The sequence below is a fragment of the Sciurus vulgaris genome (genome assembly GCF_902686455.1).
Source record: "Sciurus vulgaris genome assembly, chromosome: 15".
In the NCBI taxonomy this organism is placed as follows: Eukaryota; Metazoa; Chordata; class Mammalia; order Rodentia; family Sciuridae; genus Sciurus; species Sciurus vulgaris.
In genome coordinates, this window is record NC_136476.1 from 76,975,444 (window position 1) to 76,994,557 (window position 19,114).

Consider the following 19,114-nt stretch of genomic DNA (forward strand, 5'->3'; position numbering starts at 1 on the left):
ACAAAATAGCTGGGTATGATGGCATGCAAGTGTAATCTCATCAGCTCAGGAAGCTAAGGCAGGAGGATTACAAGTTCACACCCAGCCTCAGTAATTCAGTGAGGCCCTAAGCAATGTAGCAAGACCCTGTCTCATAATAAAAATAAAAAGAGCTGGGGATGTGACTCAGTGGTTAAGTGTCCCTGGATTCAATCCCTGGTACCCCTCTCCCTAAGAAAAGAATAAAATAGAAGAGCCCTGGTCTTTATGGAGCTAACAGGCCATGTGAGTTCAAACTGTCACTTTTCTATTTACACTAGCAGGTTTAACTTGCACATGTTAAACCTACCTTCAGATTGGTTATGTTAATATTAATGTCGGTTAATGTTAACATTATGACTATGATTATTAGCATCATCATAACTCAATGAGTATTTACCAAGTACCTATTATGTTGAAGTGCTGAGATATAGCAGTGAGCTATATGGACAAAGCCCCTCCCTCAAGGAATTTACAATCTAGTGGGGAATAAAAGCCAAACCAATTAATAAATAATCACCATGTTGAGGTATCATGAAGAAAATACACAAGTATGGTGATAAAGGAAGCGAGGGACTCCACAGATCAAAAGCCTTTTTGCAAAGGCAGCATTTTCTCTGAGGCTTAAACATGACAGGAAGCTCACTCTGTGGAGGACAAGGTGAAGCACACTCTAAACAGGTGTTACAGGCTTGGGAAACTACTGGTCCTATGAGATTCCCATTGCCAGTCCATTATCTCTCGTGGGGAAGGTGACAAGATAGAGACATGATAACAGTAGTAAAGTAATAGGCTCAATTCGTACTCTAGAGTATACAGACACAATTTGTAAATTATTCAAATTATCAAAATCCCCCAATATAAATCCAAATTTTTAGGAAATGAATTGATAATCCAATTAATTAAATGCTAGATCCCCTCTAGAAGACAGAGGAGAAATGATCATAAAAAGATTTTGCCTCAGCCAGGCAGGGTGATGCATGCCTGTAATCCCAGCAGCTCCAGAGGCTGAGGAAGGAAGATAGAGAGTTCAAAGCCAGCTTCAGCAAAAGTGAGGTGCTAAGCACCTCAGTGAGATCCTGTCTTTAAATAAAACACAAAATAGGGCTGGTAATGCAGTTCAATGGTTGAGTGCCCCTGAGTTCAACTTGCAGTACCCCTTCCCAAAAAACATTTTGCCTCAAAGTTACAAAGTAGCCATCCCTAAGTGCCCTTGTTTTATACATCCTCCCTATTTTAAGTTGCTTCAAACCAGGGATTGTGGACTTTTGTATTCCATTGGACACCTCTTCCTTTATTGTGATTTACACATGCCAGGAATGTGTTCACTAAAGAAGCTTTACATCAGATCCTATGAAGACATGATTCTAAGTCCTTTCACATGAGGACCAATGGGCAAATGGCTCTAAATGTGACCCGCCCTTGGACTCTGCCTTCTGGAGGTCTACACACACAAAAACTACAGAGGACCTGATTAATGCCCAGGCAAGGAATGGCACCACACCAGCCTCTTGAACCCACAGCATACTGGATTCCTTCAGAGGCGGGAGGTGATGGTTTTGATGAAAAGAAACCCAAGGACTATTTTTGTCTCTTCCCAATTTTTATTACTAAATGGAAAGATAATAAGATGTATTGGAATTTTATTTTTTCTTTTGAGACTGGGTGTCACAACTTAGCCCACTGTGACCCCAATCTCCTGCTTCTGCCTCCTGCAAGGTCTATCAACTTGCCTGGTCAGGTTCTAGTACTGGGATATTTTTCCCCCCCAGGAACTGATCCTAACTTCTCAAAAGACTGAAGACTTTGCATCCCCACATTTGTGACACCTTTCGTCAACACTAGGTGGCTCCATTTGACTGTTTCTCTGTTCACAGCCAAGCGTTCCTGCTGAGCTGTGTAGGGAAAACTTTATCAAGTAATATTTTTACATACATAGGATTAGATGGAATCTTGAAGTCCGGAAAAGAGATAATTCCAGTATAATCATTTTCTTCTACCATGTCGACTTCTGATCCTTGGGGATCCTTTGAATAAAAACAAACACCCTTGTCTTAGTTTATTTTCTCCAACTATAAAAGAATATCTGAGACTGGGCAATTGGTGAAGAGCACAGATTTATTTGGGGTCACTATTCTAGAGCCCGGGAGGTCCAAGAGGATGGTGCCTGCATCTAGGGGGACCCTGGTCCTGTTTCCTCCTATGGTGAAAAAGGGGAGGGGCAAGGAAGCCCATGGGAGAGTTTGCTCTGAAGACAAAGCCTCTCCCAGAGAACTGCCCTGCTCCCCTGAGAATGGCCTCATTCATTCATCAGGGCGGAGCCTTCTGAACTAACCCTCCCCTGACCCCACCTCCCAGCACTGCCTCACCTGGGCTTGGGGCACATACTCAACCCACAGCAGCCCCCAAAGCACAGAAACCACATTTTAACAATTTCAACTAACTGTATGATCTTTGACCCACAGAAATACTTACCAACAAATACTCCTGTTTTCAAATTAAATATGAAAAACAAAATTCGATGTAATGTTATGACAGGTACACACAGTTCATTTAAAGTCACTTCCTTCTTGGTTTGGGAACCTCTCTCATCTGTCCTCATTATCCAGAAATGGCTCCACTCTTTATTTTATAATTAAAAAAAGAAGTGCAGCGACGTGTGGGCAACAACAGCAAACTATCCCTGATGCCTCTGATAAGCCAAATGTGAGCCTAGCAGGCTTTAGAAATGCCAGAATTTATTTTTTAACTATGTTCATTCAAAATTTTCCAAAGCAAATATTCTACAAAATGAATTTTATTAGCTAGACAGTTGATAAATGTGCATTATGGACATTTTAAGCCTTTACAACCCTCGAAGTGACTGAACAAACTTGAAAATTCTTATAAAACTTCCCCTTCATTTGGCATTTGATTTAGCAAATTATTAGGATGGGGTTTTGTGGGTCTTGGAACTACACTTGGAGATCTGGTTGCACCTTAACTAAAAGTCTTACACCATTTACTCAGACTGAAATTCATGGTTGGAATTTTAAGCTTTTTTTCCCCCTCTTAAATGACAAATTATAATAATTACAAAGGTCTATTTTGAGGAAGAAAGGACACTCATAGCTAAGTATCTCCCTGCTGTTCTTCCTCTAATCATCAGTTGTACAGGATCCTCCTAAGATGATCTTTCTGAGTACTCTTTTCAGGAAACTTCCTACATTCTGACTCCCTGAAGCTGTGGGATCAGTTCCTCACCCCCAGCTCCCTGGGGAAGCTTACTTGGGATCACTGGCATCCATTTTCATGTAGTGCCAGGGTTTTGCTTCACCCAAGCTCAGCCGTGGAGGTCTGGGCTAGAGAGCCTGTGTCCACAGCCCTGGCATTCTCCAACAGACCTGAGGTTGCTTCTGCTTAGTTCTCTTTCAGACATTCTATGAGTCTGCCAGTTTATTTACTCTTCTCACTTTTTAAAAATTCTTCCTGCTCCCACAGATGAACTCATGCTGTTGCTTAAAGGGAATGGTATGTATTATTTCAAAAGAACCTATGTCAGTGTTATGGTTTAGATATTAGATGTCCTCCAAAACTCATGTGTGAGGCAAGGCAAGAAAGTTTCAAAGTGAAATGATTGGGTTATGAGAACTTCAATCTAATCAGTGGATTGATTCACTTGAAAGGATTAACTGGGTGGTAGCTGTAGACAACTAGGGCATGGCTGGAGGAGGTGGGCACGTGTGTGCCTTTGGGGTTTATATTTTGTCCATGATGAGGCAAGAGCCTCTCTCTTCCTCCCCCTCCCTCCCCCTGCCCCCCTCCCTTCTTGGTGGCCATGTCCTGATCTGCTTTCCTCTACCACACTTGTTAAGATATCCTGTCTGACCTTGGGCCCAGAGCAGTGAAGCTGGTCATCTACAGACTGAGACCTCTGAAACTGTTAGCCCCAAAATAAACTCCTAAAATTGTTCTTCTCAGTTCTTCTGGTTGTAGCAGTGAAAAAAGCTGACTAAAACAGTCAGTTCCTTTCAATAAGATCCAGTTCAAGGTTTCCTTTACTTATTCCAGAAAAGGATTATGTATGCCCTTGCTCTCACCCTATTTTGCTTTCCTCTGAGCCTCTGTCTCCTACGTTATTTTTCCTGCTGCATAATGGTTCAGTTTAAACTCGACTGTAGTTTTTCTCTCTAGTATCTACTCTTTTGTACCTGAATTCTGATAAGGTTTTGTTGTTTTTCAGAAGAAGAAGTACCACAGCCTATTGTAAAGGCTCATTACTCCTGTACCTACCGTTAATAAGTGAGTAGTTAGGAGTAATTGCAGGATTTTATTTCCCCATAAAAGTGTCCTGGGTGTGTGTTTAAACTGGGTAACATGATCAGTTTATTACAATCTTACAAACCAGGTAAGACCATGGAAGTTCATTACACATCTTTTGTTATGTATGTCACATCTGACAAAAGGCTGGTAACTGCTCATGTCATAGTTCAGCAAATATTTCCACATGTGTTACATATTAGTTATTAACCTCCAAGTTCCTTAAAAGTAAGAACTATGGGTTGTAATTCTTCATCTTAAATTATGCAAATCAAAAAATCTTACACATACTAGATACTCAGTTAATCCTTAGTGACTGACAGGTGTTCTTAAAAATGAAATTAATACAAAGGATGTATCCAAATGGTTTAGTTTAAAATTCTTCAACTAGAGATTTGATTTTTATGAGCTTTCTATGTATTTTTATTATAGACATATATGTCTAAAATGTTATTTTCATAGTAGATGTTTAATAACCATTTATGGGATATTGAATGATTGAGTGTAGAGTAAGAACAGGGTTATGGAATGGGACTCTTGTCTCGAGTTAACATTATTTAAATAAATCATATACTTACAATGAAAGTTAAAATAGTTTTTCTTTTGGCTGGCTTCCAGTCATCATTCAGAGAATAAACTCTAACCTTTACTGTAAGAAAAATTAATAGAATCAAAAACTGTGCTAAACACGAGGATATTTTAATGTTTTAAATAATCATCCTCAAAAGAAAAATTGTCACTTAAAAAACTTAATAAACATACATAATAATCCACATTTAAAAGAAAAATATGTCACTTTGTAGACATAGACATTCCTAAATATTCTTTATGTTAAAAAGAATCCTCTGGGATTTCTTTAAAGAGTTACTTCTCCAGTAAATTTCCTTCCTTCCTTCCTTCCTTCCTTCCTTCCTTCCTTCCACTCTTCCTTCCTTCTTTCCCCAGGGATTGATTGAATCCAGGAATATTCAACCACTGAGCCACATCTTCAGCCCTTTTTATATTTTATTTTGAGGCAGGGCCTCTGTAAGTTGCTTAGGGCCTCACTAAATTGCTGAGGCTGGCCTTGAACTTCCTATCCTCCTGCCCTACCCTCCCGAGGTGCTGGGATTATAGGCATCCACCACTGCACCTGGCTTTCCCAGTGAATTTAAAGCACAGTTCACTCTATTCAACATGTCATGCTAAACATAACTATAGTACAAAATTAGTTACATCTATAATTAGGCCATTATTTATCACAGATTTCAGATTCACAAAATAGTGACATCTACCATATGGTTATATGGAAAGATAAAACATTGTTTTAGATTAGGGTTAAAGATTTCAATGAAAAATTGGGAGTTTGAGTCAGACTTCATGTACTTTTCTACTTATGAAATCCAACAAGGCCCCAAATTAACTCTTATTGCAAAAGGCAACTTTGAATGATATGCTTTTGTTATATTTATTTATTTATTTTAAAATTTTAATAGTCAATGGACCTTTATTTTATTTATTTATTTATACGTGGTGCTGAGAATTGAACCCAGTGCCTCACATATGCTAGGCAAGCACCTGAGCCACAATTCTAGTCTGTTTTGTCATATTTATTGAGTCAGATCCTTACCATTATTTTCTCATGGTTAAAAGTATAATGCCAGGGCTCATACTGTTAGTTTTCTTTCTGTCGATTAATACATCCCTGCTTTTAAAACGTATCTTCTGTTCAGCTTTCAACTCATTGCTGCTTGATAAACACCGACCAGGTGCCTTCCAATGACATGTTGTAATTTCTCTAAGGTTTTGATGGTGTTCAAATCATTTCATGGCCAAAACTGTACCCACATAATAAAACAGAATTGGTACCATAAGCCCAATATGATTTAGAGAGTCAGTATTTCACGAAACTCTATAAAGAAGCCACATTAAAATCAGTTTTACTGAGACCACAAGTTAAAAGCAACATGCTGAGTAAATCTCCCACATTCTTCTCTCTCCTCCCCCTCACACCTGTCTGTCACCTCAAATCCTCCCTATGGACACACCAGCCTGGGTCTGAGCATCACTGGGAGAATGTCAGAGGCTGCATGTTGCAAAAGCTAGAGCACCGGCCCTGGAGTTCAAAACATTGGGTCCACCTTCTAGTGTGGCTTGGAGGAGGGCACTTAACCCCTTGAAGCCTGAGTTAACTCCTTGTAAACCAGGAATACTCCAGAATCTTCTCCTAGTGTTGCTGAGAGAACTGAAAAAGACAACGCTTTTCACAGCCCAGCACATAACAAGAATTGATAAATGTTTATTATTATCTCTATGATTATTGTTAATTGAGTTTCTAACCAAGTTTGTGTTTTAATACAAATATTAATCAATGGTGTATCAGCGGCAAGATCAATAAAATCTTTGTACTGAAGATATTTTTATTAATTTTTTAAAAATTACCAAATGTGCCAGGCACTGTTCTAGGCAGTAAAATAAGAGGTGAAACAAATCATGTGGACATCTTCTATGGGGAGCAGAGGGGTAAATGCAATTATATGTAAAATTCCAGTGCCTGCCTGGCTTCCTGGGAGTAGAGAAGGGGAAGATATGAAGTGTTCAGGAGGGTGAGGGAAGCCTGCCTTTTAGAGGGTCCTGTGATCACAGGAAAGGGTGGAGCAGAAGCCAGCCAGGCACAGAGGGGCAGGAACGGACCATGCAGAGGGAACAGCACGTTACACAGGCCTGGACATGAACGGGAAAATGGGGTGAGGAAGCAACTGAAATGAGGACAGCGTGGCTTGTGTTTGTCCCGTGTCCACAGCTGAGGGGCACGTGGAAGGTGAGGAAGCTGGGGAAGACCAGGCCACAGGCTGCGGAGAACTGAAGGATTTTAGCCCATATGCTACAGTCCCTTGACCTATAAGGCCTTGAGACTTCAGCCTTTATCCTGGGGTGCTTATACTGAAAGTCCCTTGTGGCTCTTCAGATTAAATGTGTTAGGAGGAAAGAGCTGCAAACATCAACTTCATCAAGTTTTAATGGTGAGGTGCACACCTGTAAATCTCAGCAACTTGGTGGGAGGATTACAAGTTCAAGGACAGCCTGGACAACTTAGTGATATCCTATCTTGGCATAAAAAGTTTTCTAAAAAGTTTGAGGATATAACTCAGTGGTATAGTCCTGGACTAGAATGCCTGAGGCCGTGGTTCAGTCCCCAGCACTGACATAAAAGAGAACAACAACAACAACAAAAAACAAACAAACAAACAAACAAAAAACCCCACAAAAATCAATTTGAAAAAATAATTTGCAAAGTAATTCTTTTTCTTCTGTGCAAATAAGACTTTGAGCTGTTCCACAGATTAGATAATACTGGGAAACACTAGTGTCTACTGTGCTGGGCACTGTCTTAAGTGCTTTACACCTATGAATTCACTTAGTTCCCACAACTCTAAGAAGTACATTGTATTATTAATTTTATTTTACAGAAGAGGAAAGTGGGGACCTGAGAGTCTATTCACACAGTCATACAGGCAATAAAAGCCCAAGCCGGGATTTGAACCCAGGAAATCTGGCTCCAGAGTCTGCTTCTACCCCTACACACGCTCCTCTCACGAATGGGGCAGTGTTTAGAGGAAGTGTCTCATCTTCTCCGTGACTACACTACACAGGATCCTTCGCCTTCTTACGTTAAAGCCTGGTAGAGAAGTGAGTAATGAGGGGTTCTTCAGGAAGGCACTGGTGGCCATGGAAGGTCCTAGACATTGGACGTTAGACTACTTCTTACTGGACAGTGACTCCTGACCCTAAGAGGTAGGCAGTGAACAGCACCCAGTCAGGAGCATCACTGACACAGGGAGGAGAAAGGGCGAGGTTGTGCTCCTTTCTAGGTGTGATCCGCTTAAAAGGACCTTTGTGGGCAGAGACCGTTGCCTTGCTGACCGAGTCATTGTCAAGGGGCAGGAGATGGTTCTGTTCCTGCAAGGACATTCTGTCTAAGATGATGGCAATCTCCCCACCCTCTCTGGGCCCTTCCAACATGAGTGGATTGTAACAGGTGCCCCTGAGGAAAAGGTAGTGGCCACCCCACCTCACTGTTTGTGTCCACGCCCACCAGCATTTAGCCAGCGCCCACGGTGCGCCAAGCTTTTCAATGAAACCTGCTGGTTCTGCCCCCTTTACTCTGTCCTTTCCCAAAACTCATTAATAAAATGTCAGAGGCTCCTCTTCTCCACAGACATCTCTCATGTCTGTCTCTGAAGTGCTCAAAGAGGAGGAGAGGTGAGGAAGGGAAGGCTTTGCACACGTGACCCTGTGGGCAGCGTGGTGCCTTTCTGGGTTGAACTTTTGGTCCAGTGAGACTAAATCCAGGCACTCCTCCATCAGGGTTTGACGCCTCTTCTGCCTTTCCCCTCTACCAGAAGAACAGAGTCTTTAACAGACTTTTTCTCAGGTAGAAGCTCTTTGAAAATTAACATCCACACATTTCTGTGATCTGGTGTATTCTCTGCTGAAACATCTAATCTCAGCTTGGATTTGTTTTCCTTATTGGGGATTCTCTCCAGAGTAAGTGAAAATTTTCATGTAGGTGGTTCTGTAATAAATCATTTTCCCATCGCCAAAATTACATTTGCAATTAAGTCTTATATTTAATAAATAACTCAATATTTTATAAAGCTTAATAAGCAAAATAACTGTGATAGACCAGATAATTTGTTTATTCCATAATCTATTTAGCAATTTCTACCTAAATTAAAATGCTATTGGAAAGTATAAAAGTCATTAGGAATTCAGTCTCTTGAGCAGGTTGAAAACCTGTCTCCACTTAATTTCAGGTGTTAAAAAGTTCTACAATATAGCATCATTTTTCCCCAGAGAAGGAAGCATCTTGCACTCTACCTGACTGGTGTGGAGTGTAAACAGGTTTGTCTGTATGAACGAAGAGATAACCGTTGTCATAGCTTATCGGCATTTTTTTCGATTTTGAAAAATGCTTGGAAATGACTTCCAAATACACATGTGAAACAGAGTCTTGTCCTCTAGGCAGCTGTTTGGGTTGTATCTGTAAAAGAAAATGTTGATGCAGAAGGGAAAAGTAATTCTAGGGTTCTAAGACGTGCTGACTTTCTCAACACCACAGCACTCTCATTAAAACCGAAAATGAGCGTGCGCATCTCACCATTTGTGAAGTGGTACAGGAGCCAGAGGAATTCATCAAATTTGCCCAGAGCCCTTCAGTGTCAACTATCATCACCAACTTTAAGAACTGACAGTCTTCTGGCTTCCATGCTTGCTAAGTTTGGCACACTCTTAAGGCAGCCCTGCCACAGAACTCGTGAGAAGCTGCCTGGTCAGCTCCCCGCATGAGCCCTGCTCTCCACTGCCACTGTGGCAGCCTGGCTCATGCTGGGCACACTGTGCCCATCACCCACTGCTGCTCCAGGGGCCACCGTGCATGCTTCCCAATCTGAGCATGTACTTATGCTGATCCCCTTTGCATTCAATGATGTGCAAATTTTACACAAAAATATGTAATACAGGAAGAACAGTGCTTCTCAGAAAATCAGGAATTAAAACCTGGGGTGAAAATTAATACTAAAACCAAGAGCTATAGAACTATATATTTGAGATTATTGTAGCAATTTTGAACTCATAGTAAAAATCTGTAGAATTCTGCACTCGGATTACTTGGCAAACATCTTAATTTCTTTCCCCACTCTTAAGAAACACTGTAGAACACATATGATTAATTAAAGGTGTAACCTGTAATAAATAAGATTTGAACTCGGGTCAGTGGACTTGTCCTTAAAAGATCGTGGCACAACATCCAACAATTGGCAAAGAAAGATACGTTAGAATGTTAAGCTAAAATTAAATGCTTCAGAAACATTGATTTTTAGATTCCCTCGCCTTATCTCCTTTTTCAATAGACTGTTCAATAGCACAGCTATTGATTTAAATTTAAAGGTGAGCACCACAGGTGGCTAGTGGCAACCTTGCATCTTTTGAAATGAGAGAGTGCCTACTGAAAACAACACCTGGGGGGGATAAATTTTAATTCTTAAGAAATCTGAAAGTATTTGTATTTGCCATCTAAAATTTCATAAAGAATCCCTATGTTGGCTAGAATTTATTAAGATCGATATTTCTTAAACATGAGTAATATATGCACCACCTTTTGAACTGGGGATTGAACCCAGTGCACCCTATACTGAGCAACATCCTCACAGGGCCTCGCTAAATTGCTAAGTCTGTCTTTGAACTTGCGATCCTCCTTACTCATCCTCCCAAGTCACTGAGATTAAGATGTGCGCCAGTGCGCCTAATTCTATACACCACTTTTTAAAGGATAAAATATATAAAAGTCTCAGCATTGACACTTGATTATTTATAACATAAACATGATTTAATAAATATAAACCTCATATTAGGTATAATCTTATGCTCATTATTTTTACATAATTAAAAATGAGTTCAAAATATTTAAAAAGCAACATAGTTTTAATTTGAAGCTCTTTATAAAATTTTAATGTTTAATTTCTTTATAAACAACTTACTGTAGAGAAACAATAATGTAAATGAGCCCCAGAGCCCCTTCTGACTTTGATGTTCCTTAATGTTTCTGATTCTTTTTAAATATCAGAATTTTAAATAAGAAATGACTTGTGAGCATTCTCTAGTCTGTTAAGCAATATCTTAATAGAAAAAGTTATTTGGTCAAGGTTGATATTTCTATTTACTGTGGAATGTTGATGAGAGCTATTCACTTTAGCAGTCAATAGTTTTATTACCCTTGGAAGCTATCATTTTAGAATATTTGAGTTTAAGCAAATGCACACATGTTACTTTCCAATAAGAATCTGAACGGGGCTGGGGTTGTAGCTCAGTGGTAGAGTACTTGCTTAGCACGTGTAAGGCACTGGGTTCGATTTTGAGCACCACATAAATAAATAAAGGAATTGTGTCCATCTAGAACTAAAAAATATTTTTTTAAAAAGAGAATCTGAACATTCACTTGCATAGAAGACACAATTCTTCAGGTTAGAATTTCTGTTTCACTCATATTATCATTAGTGACTATTAACCACCTAATAATTACACAGTGGTAGCAGGGTGCCAATGGTTAAATCTTATGTTTATCAATATTCAAGCTTTATACATATTTTATCAGAAATATTCTGTATATATAAAGAAAATGAAGGACAAATACATACCATTAAGACTGCAGAGTTTTGGAATTTATTTTCTGGGTATAAAATAACATAGCCCAAAGAGTAAATAATTTTTTTATCAGGATAACTTTTGATAGAGACTGTTGCTTCAAATGCTTCGGTGTATCCATAAGCTTGAATTACAATATTTTCAGATGCTCCAACATGAAATACTTTTGGTGCTGAAATGACATAGCTGTTGAAAAAGAAAAAGTTTGGGTATATTTATAGAACATGTGTTCTTATACTTTATGTATTTTTTTCCTCTCATTTGTAAGATTCAGCTTAAAATAAGCATATTTTAACTTAAAATGATATTTTTAAATCAAAATTTATTTTGTGATCTATGATAATTTCAACATAGTTTCCACGATCTGGGGATTTGGTTTATGTTTAGAAAGGTAATAACAGCAACCAGGGAGGACTTGATGGTGTTCAATGCATGGTACTGGCATAAAAGTAGGTACGTAGACCAATGGTACAGAATATAAGAAACAGAGACAAACCCACAGAGATACAGTCATCTGAGCCTTGATAAAGATGCTAAAAACACATTGGAGAAAAGACAGCTTTTTAAACAAATGGTGCTGGGAAAACTGGTCATTCATAAGTAGAGAAATGAGACCAGACCCTTATATCTCACCCTGCACAAAAATCAACTCAAAATGAATCAAAGACCTAGGAAATAGATCAGAAACTATATAACTCCTAGAAGAAAATATAGGGTCAATATACAGGCAACAACTTCTTCAATAGGACTCCTAAAACTCAGGAAATAATACCAAGAATTAATAAAGGGATGACATCAAATGAGAAAGTTTTTGCACAGTAGAGGAAACAATTAAGAATGTGAAAAGTGAATCTATAGAACAGAAGAAAATCTTTGTTAGTTACTCTTCTGACAGAGGATTCATATCTATAATGTATAAAGAATTAAATAAACTTCATTCCATGAAAAAGCAAATATACCTATTAATATATGAGCAAGTAAACTAAATAGACATTCCTCAAAAGAAAAAATATAAGTGGCCAATAAATATATGAAAAAATGTTCAAATATCTTTTAGCAACCAGGTAAATGTAAATCAAAATTACACTGAGATATCATCTTACTCCAGTTAGAATGGCAACCATCAAGAATACAAACTATAATAAATACTGCAGAGCATGTGGAGAAAAAGGAACACATATACACTGTTGATGGTATTATAAATTAGTATAACTACTACAGAAATCAGTGTGCAGTTTCCTCAAAAGACTAGGAATGGAACCACCACAAGACTCAGCTGTACAACTTTTTGTATTTATCCTAGAGAATTAAAATTATACTACAGTGATACATATGTACACATTTATAGCAGCACAATTCACAATAGCCCATATATGGAACCAGCCTAGGCGTCCATCAATGGATGAATAGATATGATATATATTTATATATATATATATATACACAATGCAGTTTTACTCAGCAATAAAGAAGAATGAAGTGATGTCATTTGCAGGAAAATGGACAGAGCTTGAGAACATTATCTTAAGTGAAATAAGGCAAACTCAGAAAGTAAGGGGTCAGATGTTTTCTCTCATATGTGGAAGCCAGAGAGGAAAATGGACATGAAAGGTGTGCAGCAAGGGAGAACCTCATGAAAAATCAGAGACCAGTACAGTAGAGGAAAGGGACCAGGGAGAGAGATAGGAAGTTGGAAAGAGTAAATACTGGGAAAAATCTTGACCAAATTATTTTGTTATATTGTGTACATGTAGGAATATATAACATCAAACACCAACCTTATGTATAATTATAATGTACCAATAAAATATGGAAAAAAGAAAAAATCTAGGCATTAAAGGCTATTTTAATTTTAATATTTTTAAAAACTTTGTATTTTTCAGTTCAGTATGGTTTCGAGTTGTTTATGTGGTGGTAGAAGTGACACACAACCTATTCAGTGTTTAGTAGTTCTTTAAAATGACTCTGGAATCCTTATTGATGTACTGATATTATGATCTATCCATATGATGAATTTCATATTCTCTTTTTCTTTCAACAGCTGCAGAGGATCAGCCGCTGAGCTCGCAGAGAGGTGAGAATGCTTCTTTGGCCTCTACCTAGAATGTTTTCCCTAGATGATCACATGGCTTCCTATCTCACTTCAATATCTGCTCAAGTGTTACCTTAAAGGATCCCTCCTGTCCATACTTTTAAATAGTGCTCCATCAACTTTTTCTTTAATATATAGTTTTAAGTTGTTGGTGGACACAATATCTTTATTTTATTTTTATGTGGAGCTGAGGATCAAACCCTGTGCCTCACGTGTTCTAGGCGAGCATTCCACCACTGAGCCACAACCCCAGCCCCTCAACTTTTTCTCTTTGGATTTTTCACTTCATAATACTAATAGCTGCCTATCTTCATTTATTCCTTCTTTCATTGGTTCATTCATTCTTCATTTGCTTCTGTGAAAGATGTCTTTTGTCATCTGCCATACCCTCAGTGCTATCACATGGTAGGTGCTCAATAAATATCTGCTCAGTCAACCATTCTAAGTAACTGATTACCATGTTGTAAATGGCACACTCTCACTTCTTCAGAGTGGGTGAGGAGGTGCTTCCTAGTAAGGGTCAATGCAATGGAGAAGGGAAGAATTCAGAATGTCCTTGGACAAGAATCTTAGGATTCCAGGTTTTAGCCCTAGTTCTACCACTAATGTGAGGTCAATTAATACAAATTCCTCTGAGCTTCAATTCCTTGTCTTTTAAGAGAAAATAAAAACTACTTAAGGTAATGGTGTGATTGTGACCATGTGACAAAATCTCAAGACTAGAGATGAGAAAATACTATAAATTTATGATATCCTAAGTATATATTTATATTTACAATACATTTCACATGTTTATATACACATTTTTTTTAGTTATAGATGAACATAATACCTTTATTTTATTCATTTATTTTGCTGAGGAGCAAACCCAATGCCTCACACATGCTGGGCAAGTGCTCTACCACTGAGCTACAACTCCAGCCCTATATGCACATTTTTGACAATGGAAAAAACTGAAGTGATAAGGAGAAGACATGAATGAAAGTCCTGCCTCTGTCTCTCTCTAGTGGTATGACCTTTGGCCAATCACTTGCCCTATCTGGACTTACCCTCATACATGAAATGAGTTGGTTCCATTTGATTATACCCAGTTACTTTTCAGTACTCAAATATTATTTCTAGATATGAAACCATTGTTTGTAGGACAAAATTAAAAATGCACAGAATTTCAATATCACTAAAAGTCTTGCAAAAAATCAGCTCAGAAATGTAGACATAATTAATTACAACAATAAATTTTCAAATCACAGGATGAGAGTTGACCCCCAAGAAACTCTGTATAGTCCATGAAAAATGCAAATTAAGCACTAAATACAAATAAGCAAGAAATGACAAATAAGGTATTCTCTTGAGTTGACTTTGTGCCCTTTTTGAAGTGGAATCTGAGTAATCACTTATGTAAATTTTTATAAGTAACAATTTCACAAAAGCTGTCACTTTGTTAGTCACTCATCAAATCAAATGCTTCCTTGACTTAGTTCCATTCAGAACTGAGACTATCCATTTGGTGCTCTCAGAAGAAAGTTGTTTTCAAATCAACACAATCTGTTGAATTTGCTTTTCCACTCATCACCACTAAGATCCATTATAAAATGAAGATGATTTGTTTTACTCACATTTGTTCCTGTCCCCAACTTGTCTCCAGAAAAATTAAAAAACAAAGTATTTCCAACAGGCTCATGGCTACAGGTGGTACAAAACCATGGACTCAACCTGTTTGAAGCTACTTTCCTTTTCAATAAATTGAGTTTAAAGAGCTGGATAAATTATTTTTCTGGTTAATTATTAATTCTGAAAGAGGTATCTCTAAGAAAACTAAAATTAGAACAAAAACACCCTTTCATGCCTAGGAACAAGGATAGGAGGTATTTTAGAGCAATTTACACCCAACCTGGGGGAAACTTACTTTTTTTTCTTTTTTCTTTGTATTATTATTTTTTGGTTCATTGTACACAAATGAGGTACAACTTTCATTTCTCTGGTTGTACACGAAGTAGAGTCACACTGTGTAATCATACATGTACATGGGGTAATGATGTTTGTCTCATTCTATTATCTTTCCTTCCCCTGCCCCCTCCCACCCCTCATTTCCCTCTATACTATCCATCCTTCCTCCATTCTTCCCTAACCCCCTCCCTGTTCCGTTTTATATATATATCATCCACTTATCAGAGAAAACATTCAGCTTTTGGTTTTTTGAAACAACAATAGGTGTTGGCAAGGATGTGGGGGAAAAGGCACACTTACATTGCTGGTGGGATTGCAAATTGGTGCAGCCACTCTGGAAAGCAGTATGGAGATTCCTCAGAAAACTTGGAATGGACCCACCATTTGACCCAGCTATCCCACTCCTTGGCCTATACCCAAAGGACTTAAAATCAGCATACTACAGAGATACAGCCACATCAATGTGCATAGAGAACTTACTTTTCACAATACAAATAAAAGAATTCTGATTTTGGAGTTGGCACTATGAAGAATGGCTCAGTGCTAAAAAACCAGGAAGCCACATTGCCTTCTCCTTTTCTTTACCACAGGGAATTTTCTCTGGGCTTATCATCTTTCTGCATGTATCTGGTCAATTGCACTCGTTTTTTGATACTGAAGAAGACTTACCTGGATTCAGTTTTAAACTCAGATGGTCTTAGAAGGGGTCTGAATGAGTCAAGGCTCACAAGGTTGTCTCTTTTAGAGAAAACCTTTGCCGGGCCCATCCTTGGTGCTGGAAACAGTCTAAGGATAAACTACAACTGCAAAGAGGATCCAAGGACTGGCTCCTTGTCTTTCCCAGTCTAGAGAAAGAGCTGAGCATGAGGCAGAGAAAAGCTTTTGACTGGCAACCAGCATGTCATACTCTGGATGCTGCCTGCATTCTCTAAGTACCAACCAAACACTTCAGTGGCTAGAAGGGAATACATATCCTCTAATACCTCAATCCATATACACTGCTCATTGAATTCAGTATACATTGAGAAATAGAATATCTTCATGTTAGAAACTCATGTCTCAGTAGGGATTTTAATAATTTTAAAATAAGACCTCAAAAAATATTAAAACTACCTATAACAATGGAGCATAGTAAATATGATTTTTAAAAATTTCTTTAATATTTTTGTTTTTATGTTTTGTATTAATAAGACATTTTAAATTTAACATTTATTATTACTCATTTCCACTTTAGAATACAATAGGTACTCTGTTTTAAATAAAACAACTGTCTCTAAACATATTTCTATAAATTGGATATTTATGGTCACACTGACATTCTTTGCATTGAATTAATAAGGCTGTATTTACCAACATGAAAGAAAATTTGACTACTAATTTCACTAAAGGTGTCTCTTACAAATATTGAAATGGCAGAAATCTGCCACTCTTGTCTGAATATCTAAGGCCAGTTGCCTCAAAAGGAAATTTGTGAAATGATTCAGTTGTCAAAGATGGGGCAAATTAAAGCAAACAAAGTACTTTTGCCATCATTTTTGGGACTAGAAATTTAAGATGTGGGCAATATGTTGCTTTAAATGCAAAGTTTATTTGCTTGTTCTATAGGGTAAATACTAATAAATGGAATTTGCATGTATCGCTGGTAGAAAATATTTACAGAACAATGGAGTTCAAAGATTCTGACTAGAACTAAAGTTCAACAATTTATAGATTTTCAAATAAAATTTAACTAAAAGTGTAACTAAAAGGTTTTTTTTTTTAATCTGTCTTTTAAATGTGGATTGAAGATGGAATTTTCTTTATGGTGTACAATGTGACTTTTGAGTGAGTCTTTGATTTTATTTTTGTATAAATACTACATTTCTAAAGCAGGATAATCTCAAATCTGGCAGAAGCTTTGATGGTCACTTAACCTGGATTCTGGCCTCAAAGTGGAGGTCAAATGATTTAACCTGGTTATAGGGCCCCTCCTGATCTGGTCCTGCTTGGTTCTCCAGCCTCCACGGCCTCATCCTTCCCACAGCCAAGGGTCTGAAGTGTGATGATTCCCTGAAGTCACCATGACATGAAGGTGCTCCTAGAAAAATAATAATTTTGCATATTTTAAACAGTCTTTGAATATATATTTCACATTTATTTAGTTAAAAAAAGTCTAGAAACTTATTTTCTACTAATTAAAACTGCAGACCTCTTTTTATATATGATAAATGATTTTATTCCATACGATTTTCTTTTCACAATTCCAGGATTGTCTGAAGCAATTCAGACATCCTGAGTCTTAGAGAAGGGCTTATAGACATCTTCTAGTCACTGCAAACATTAATTTTAGAGCAGACCTTATCTCATTATACCAAACAACTCTATTGTGCATTCCCCTCTGCTGGGCTGTAAATTTTTATGAAATTTGTTCAGCTACTGTCTTATCATTTTTAAAACCAACAATTCATAGGCATAATTGGGTTTTAAATCCAGAAAACAAAAAAAAATTTTGTGTGTGTTCTTATTTTGAGGAACTCAGCCCACCAGACTGCTGGCTTCAGGCGCCTGCTGCCTGGCTGGTGCAGGAGAGGTGGTATGGCCCATGAATGCCCCATGCAATTTGCACAGGCCTGTTCAGTCTCTGGGACCCACCAGAGAAAAGGAGGTGTCTCCCCAGAATTAGATCATTCTCGATTGAGACTTGGGATCATGCAAGGTATGTTCAAACGTGGAAGGGCGGCACTCGGTGCTTCTGGGTAGGACACCTTTGCTCCTCAGCCTACCCGTAGTCTCATGCCTTCATGCTGTTCTTCATCTACTTATACCCTCAGTGTCTGTGGAACTCTGGGTAATATATGGATTACTGCTTCCAGCTCTGGAGAACATGGCACACGCAGTGCCTTTATTTAAGTGCTTCCCCTTAATAGCAGTGTGGAAAGGAATTTCAGAATACAAACTACATCCAGTTAGGAAAACTAAGAATACATATCTCTCATTACTCATTTGTTTTCCATTGGGCATGTGTGTACGTAAGTGGGCTGAAATATACATTGAGCTGCCCAAACATTTATTGAAAATAAGCCCAACAGGGAAGTTTGATATGTAAATAGAGTGGAACTGCTCTAGGTGAACAAGAGTGGGACAGCCCTGCTATGTGCCCATTGTTCCTCATCTACATCCCCAGGTGGCCCTGACATCAGTTCTCTCACACCTTTCTTCAGAGGGGGAAGGGTCACAGGGAAGATGCACCCTTCCAAGGCACACCCCCAGGACCAACCTTATCCAGCCTCACCCCACATGTCTAGAGACACTATCCAAGGAGTCCATTCCAGCTGGGAGGGACTGGTTAGGTCACAGCTCTCATAATCCAGTCACTTCACCTCTGAATATTCCTGCATTAACACAGGAAATTTTGGGAGATACCACATATCCAAAGTATAAGCAGAGGCATTGACTAAATTCTGTTTTCTCAAAAAATAAAACTAAGGTACATTTCAAGTGGAAATGGCATTTTTCACTGACATTTGCTCCTGTCCTAGCTTCTTCCCAAGCAGAAAAAAAGTACAGACTATGCTTCAAATGTCTATGCCTGGGGGA

The 19,114-nt window shown here is 38.3% G+C and overlaps 1 protein-coding gene across 2 annotated transcripts in view; it reads right to left on the bottom strand.

Annotated features, from left to right (window-relative positions):
• The window catches only part of LOC306645226 (complement C5-like), a 37,017-nt gene extending 21,677 nt beyond the window's left edge, over window positions 1–15,340 (bottom strand). For both annotated transcript variants that reach the window (XM_079112707.1, XM_079112706.1), the window contains exons 1-5: window positions 15,208–15,340; window positions 11,493–11,685; window positions 9,178–9,340; window positions 4,896–4,966; window positions 1,954–2,045 (exon numbers count right to left, since the gene is read on the bottom strand). In XM_079112707.1, coding sequence (XP_078968833.1) covers window positions 1,954–2,045; window positions 4,896–4,966; window positions 9,178–9,340; window positions 11,493–11,685; window positions 15,208–15,272 — 584 coding nt within the window. In that variant the 5' untranslated portion in view covers window positions 15,273–15,340. The remainder of the gene's footprint in view (window positions 1–1,953; window positions 2,046–4,895; window positions 4,967–9,177; window positions 9,341–11,492; window positions 11,686–15,207) is intronic.
• Window positions 15,341–19,114: the final 3,774 nt, after the last annotated feature.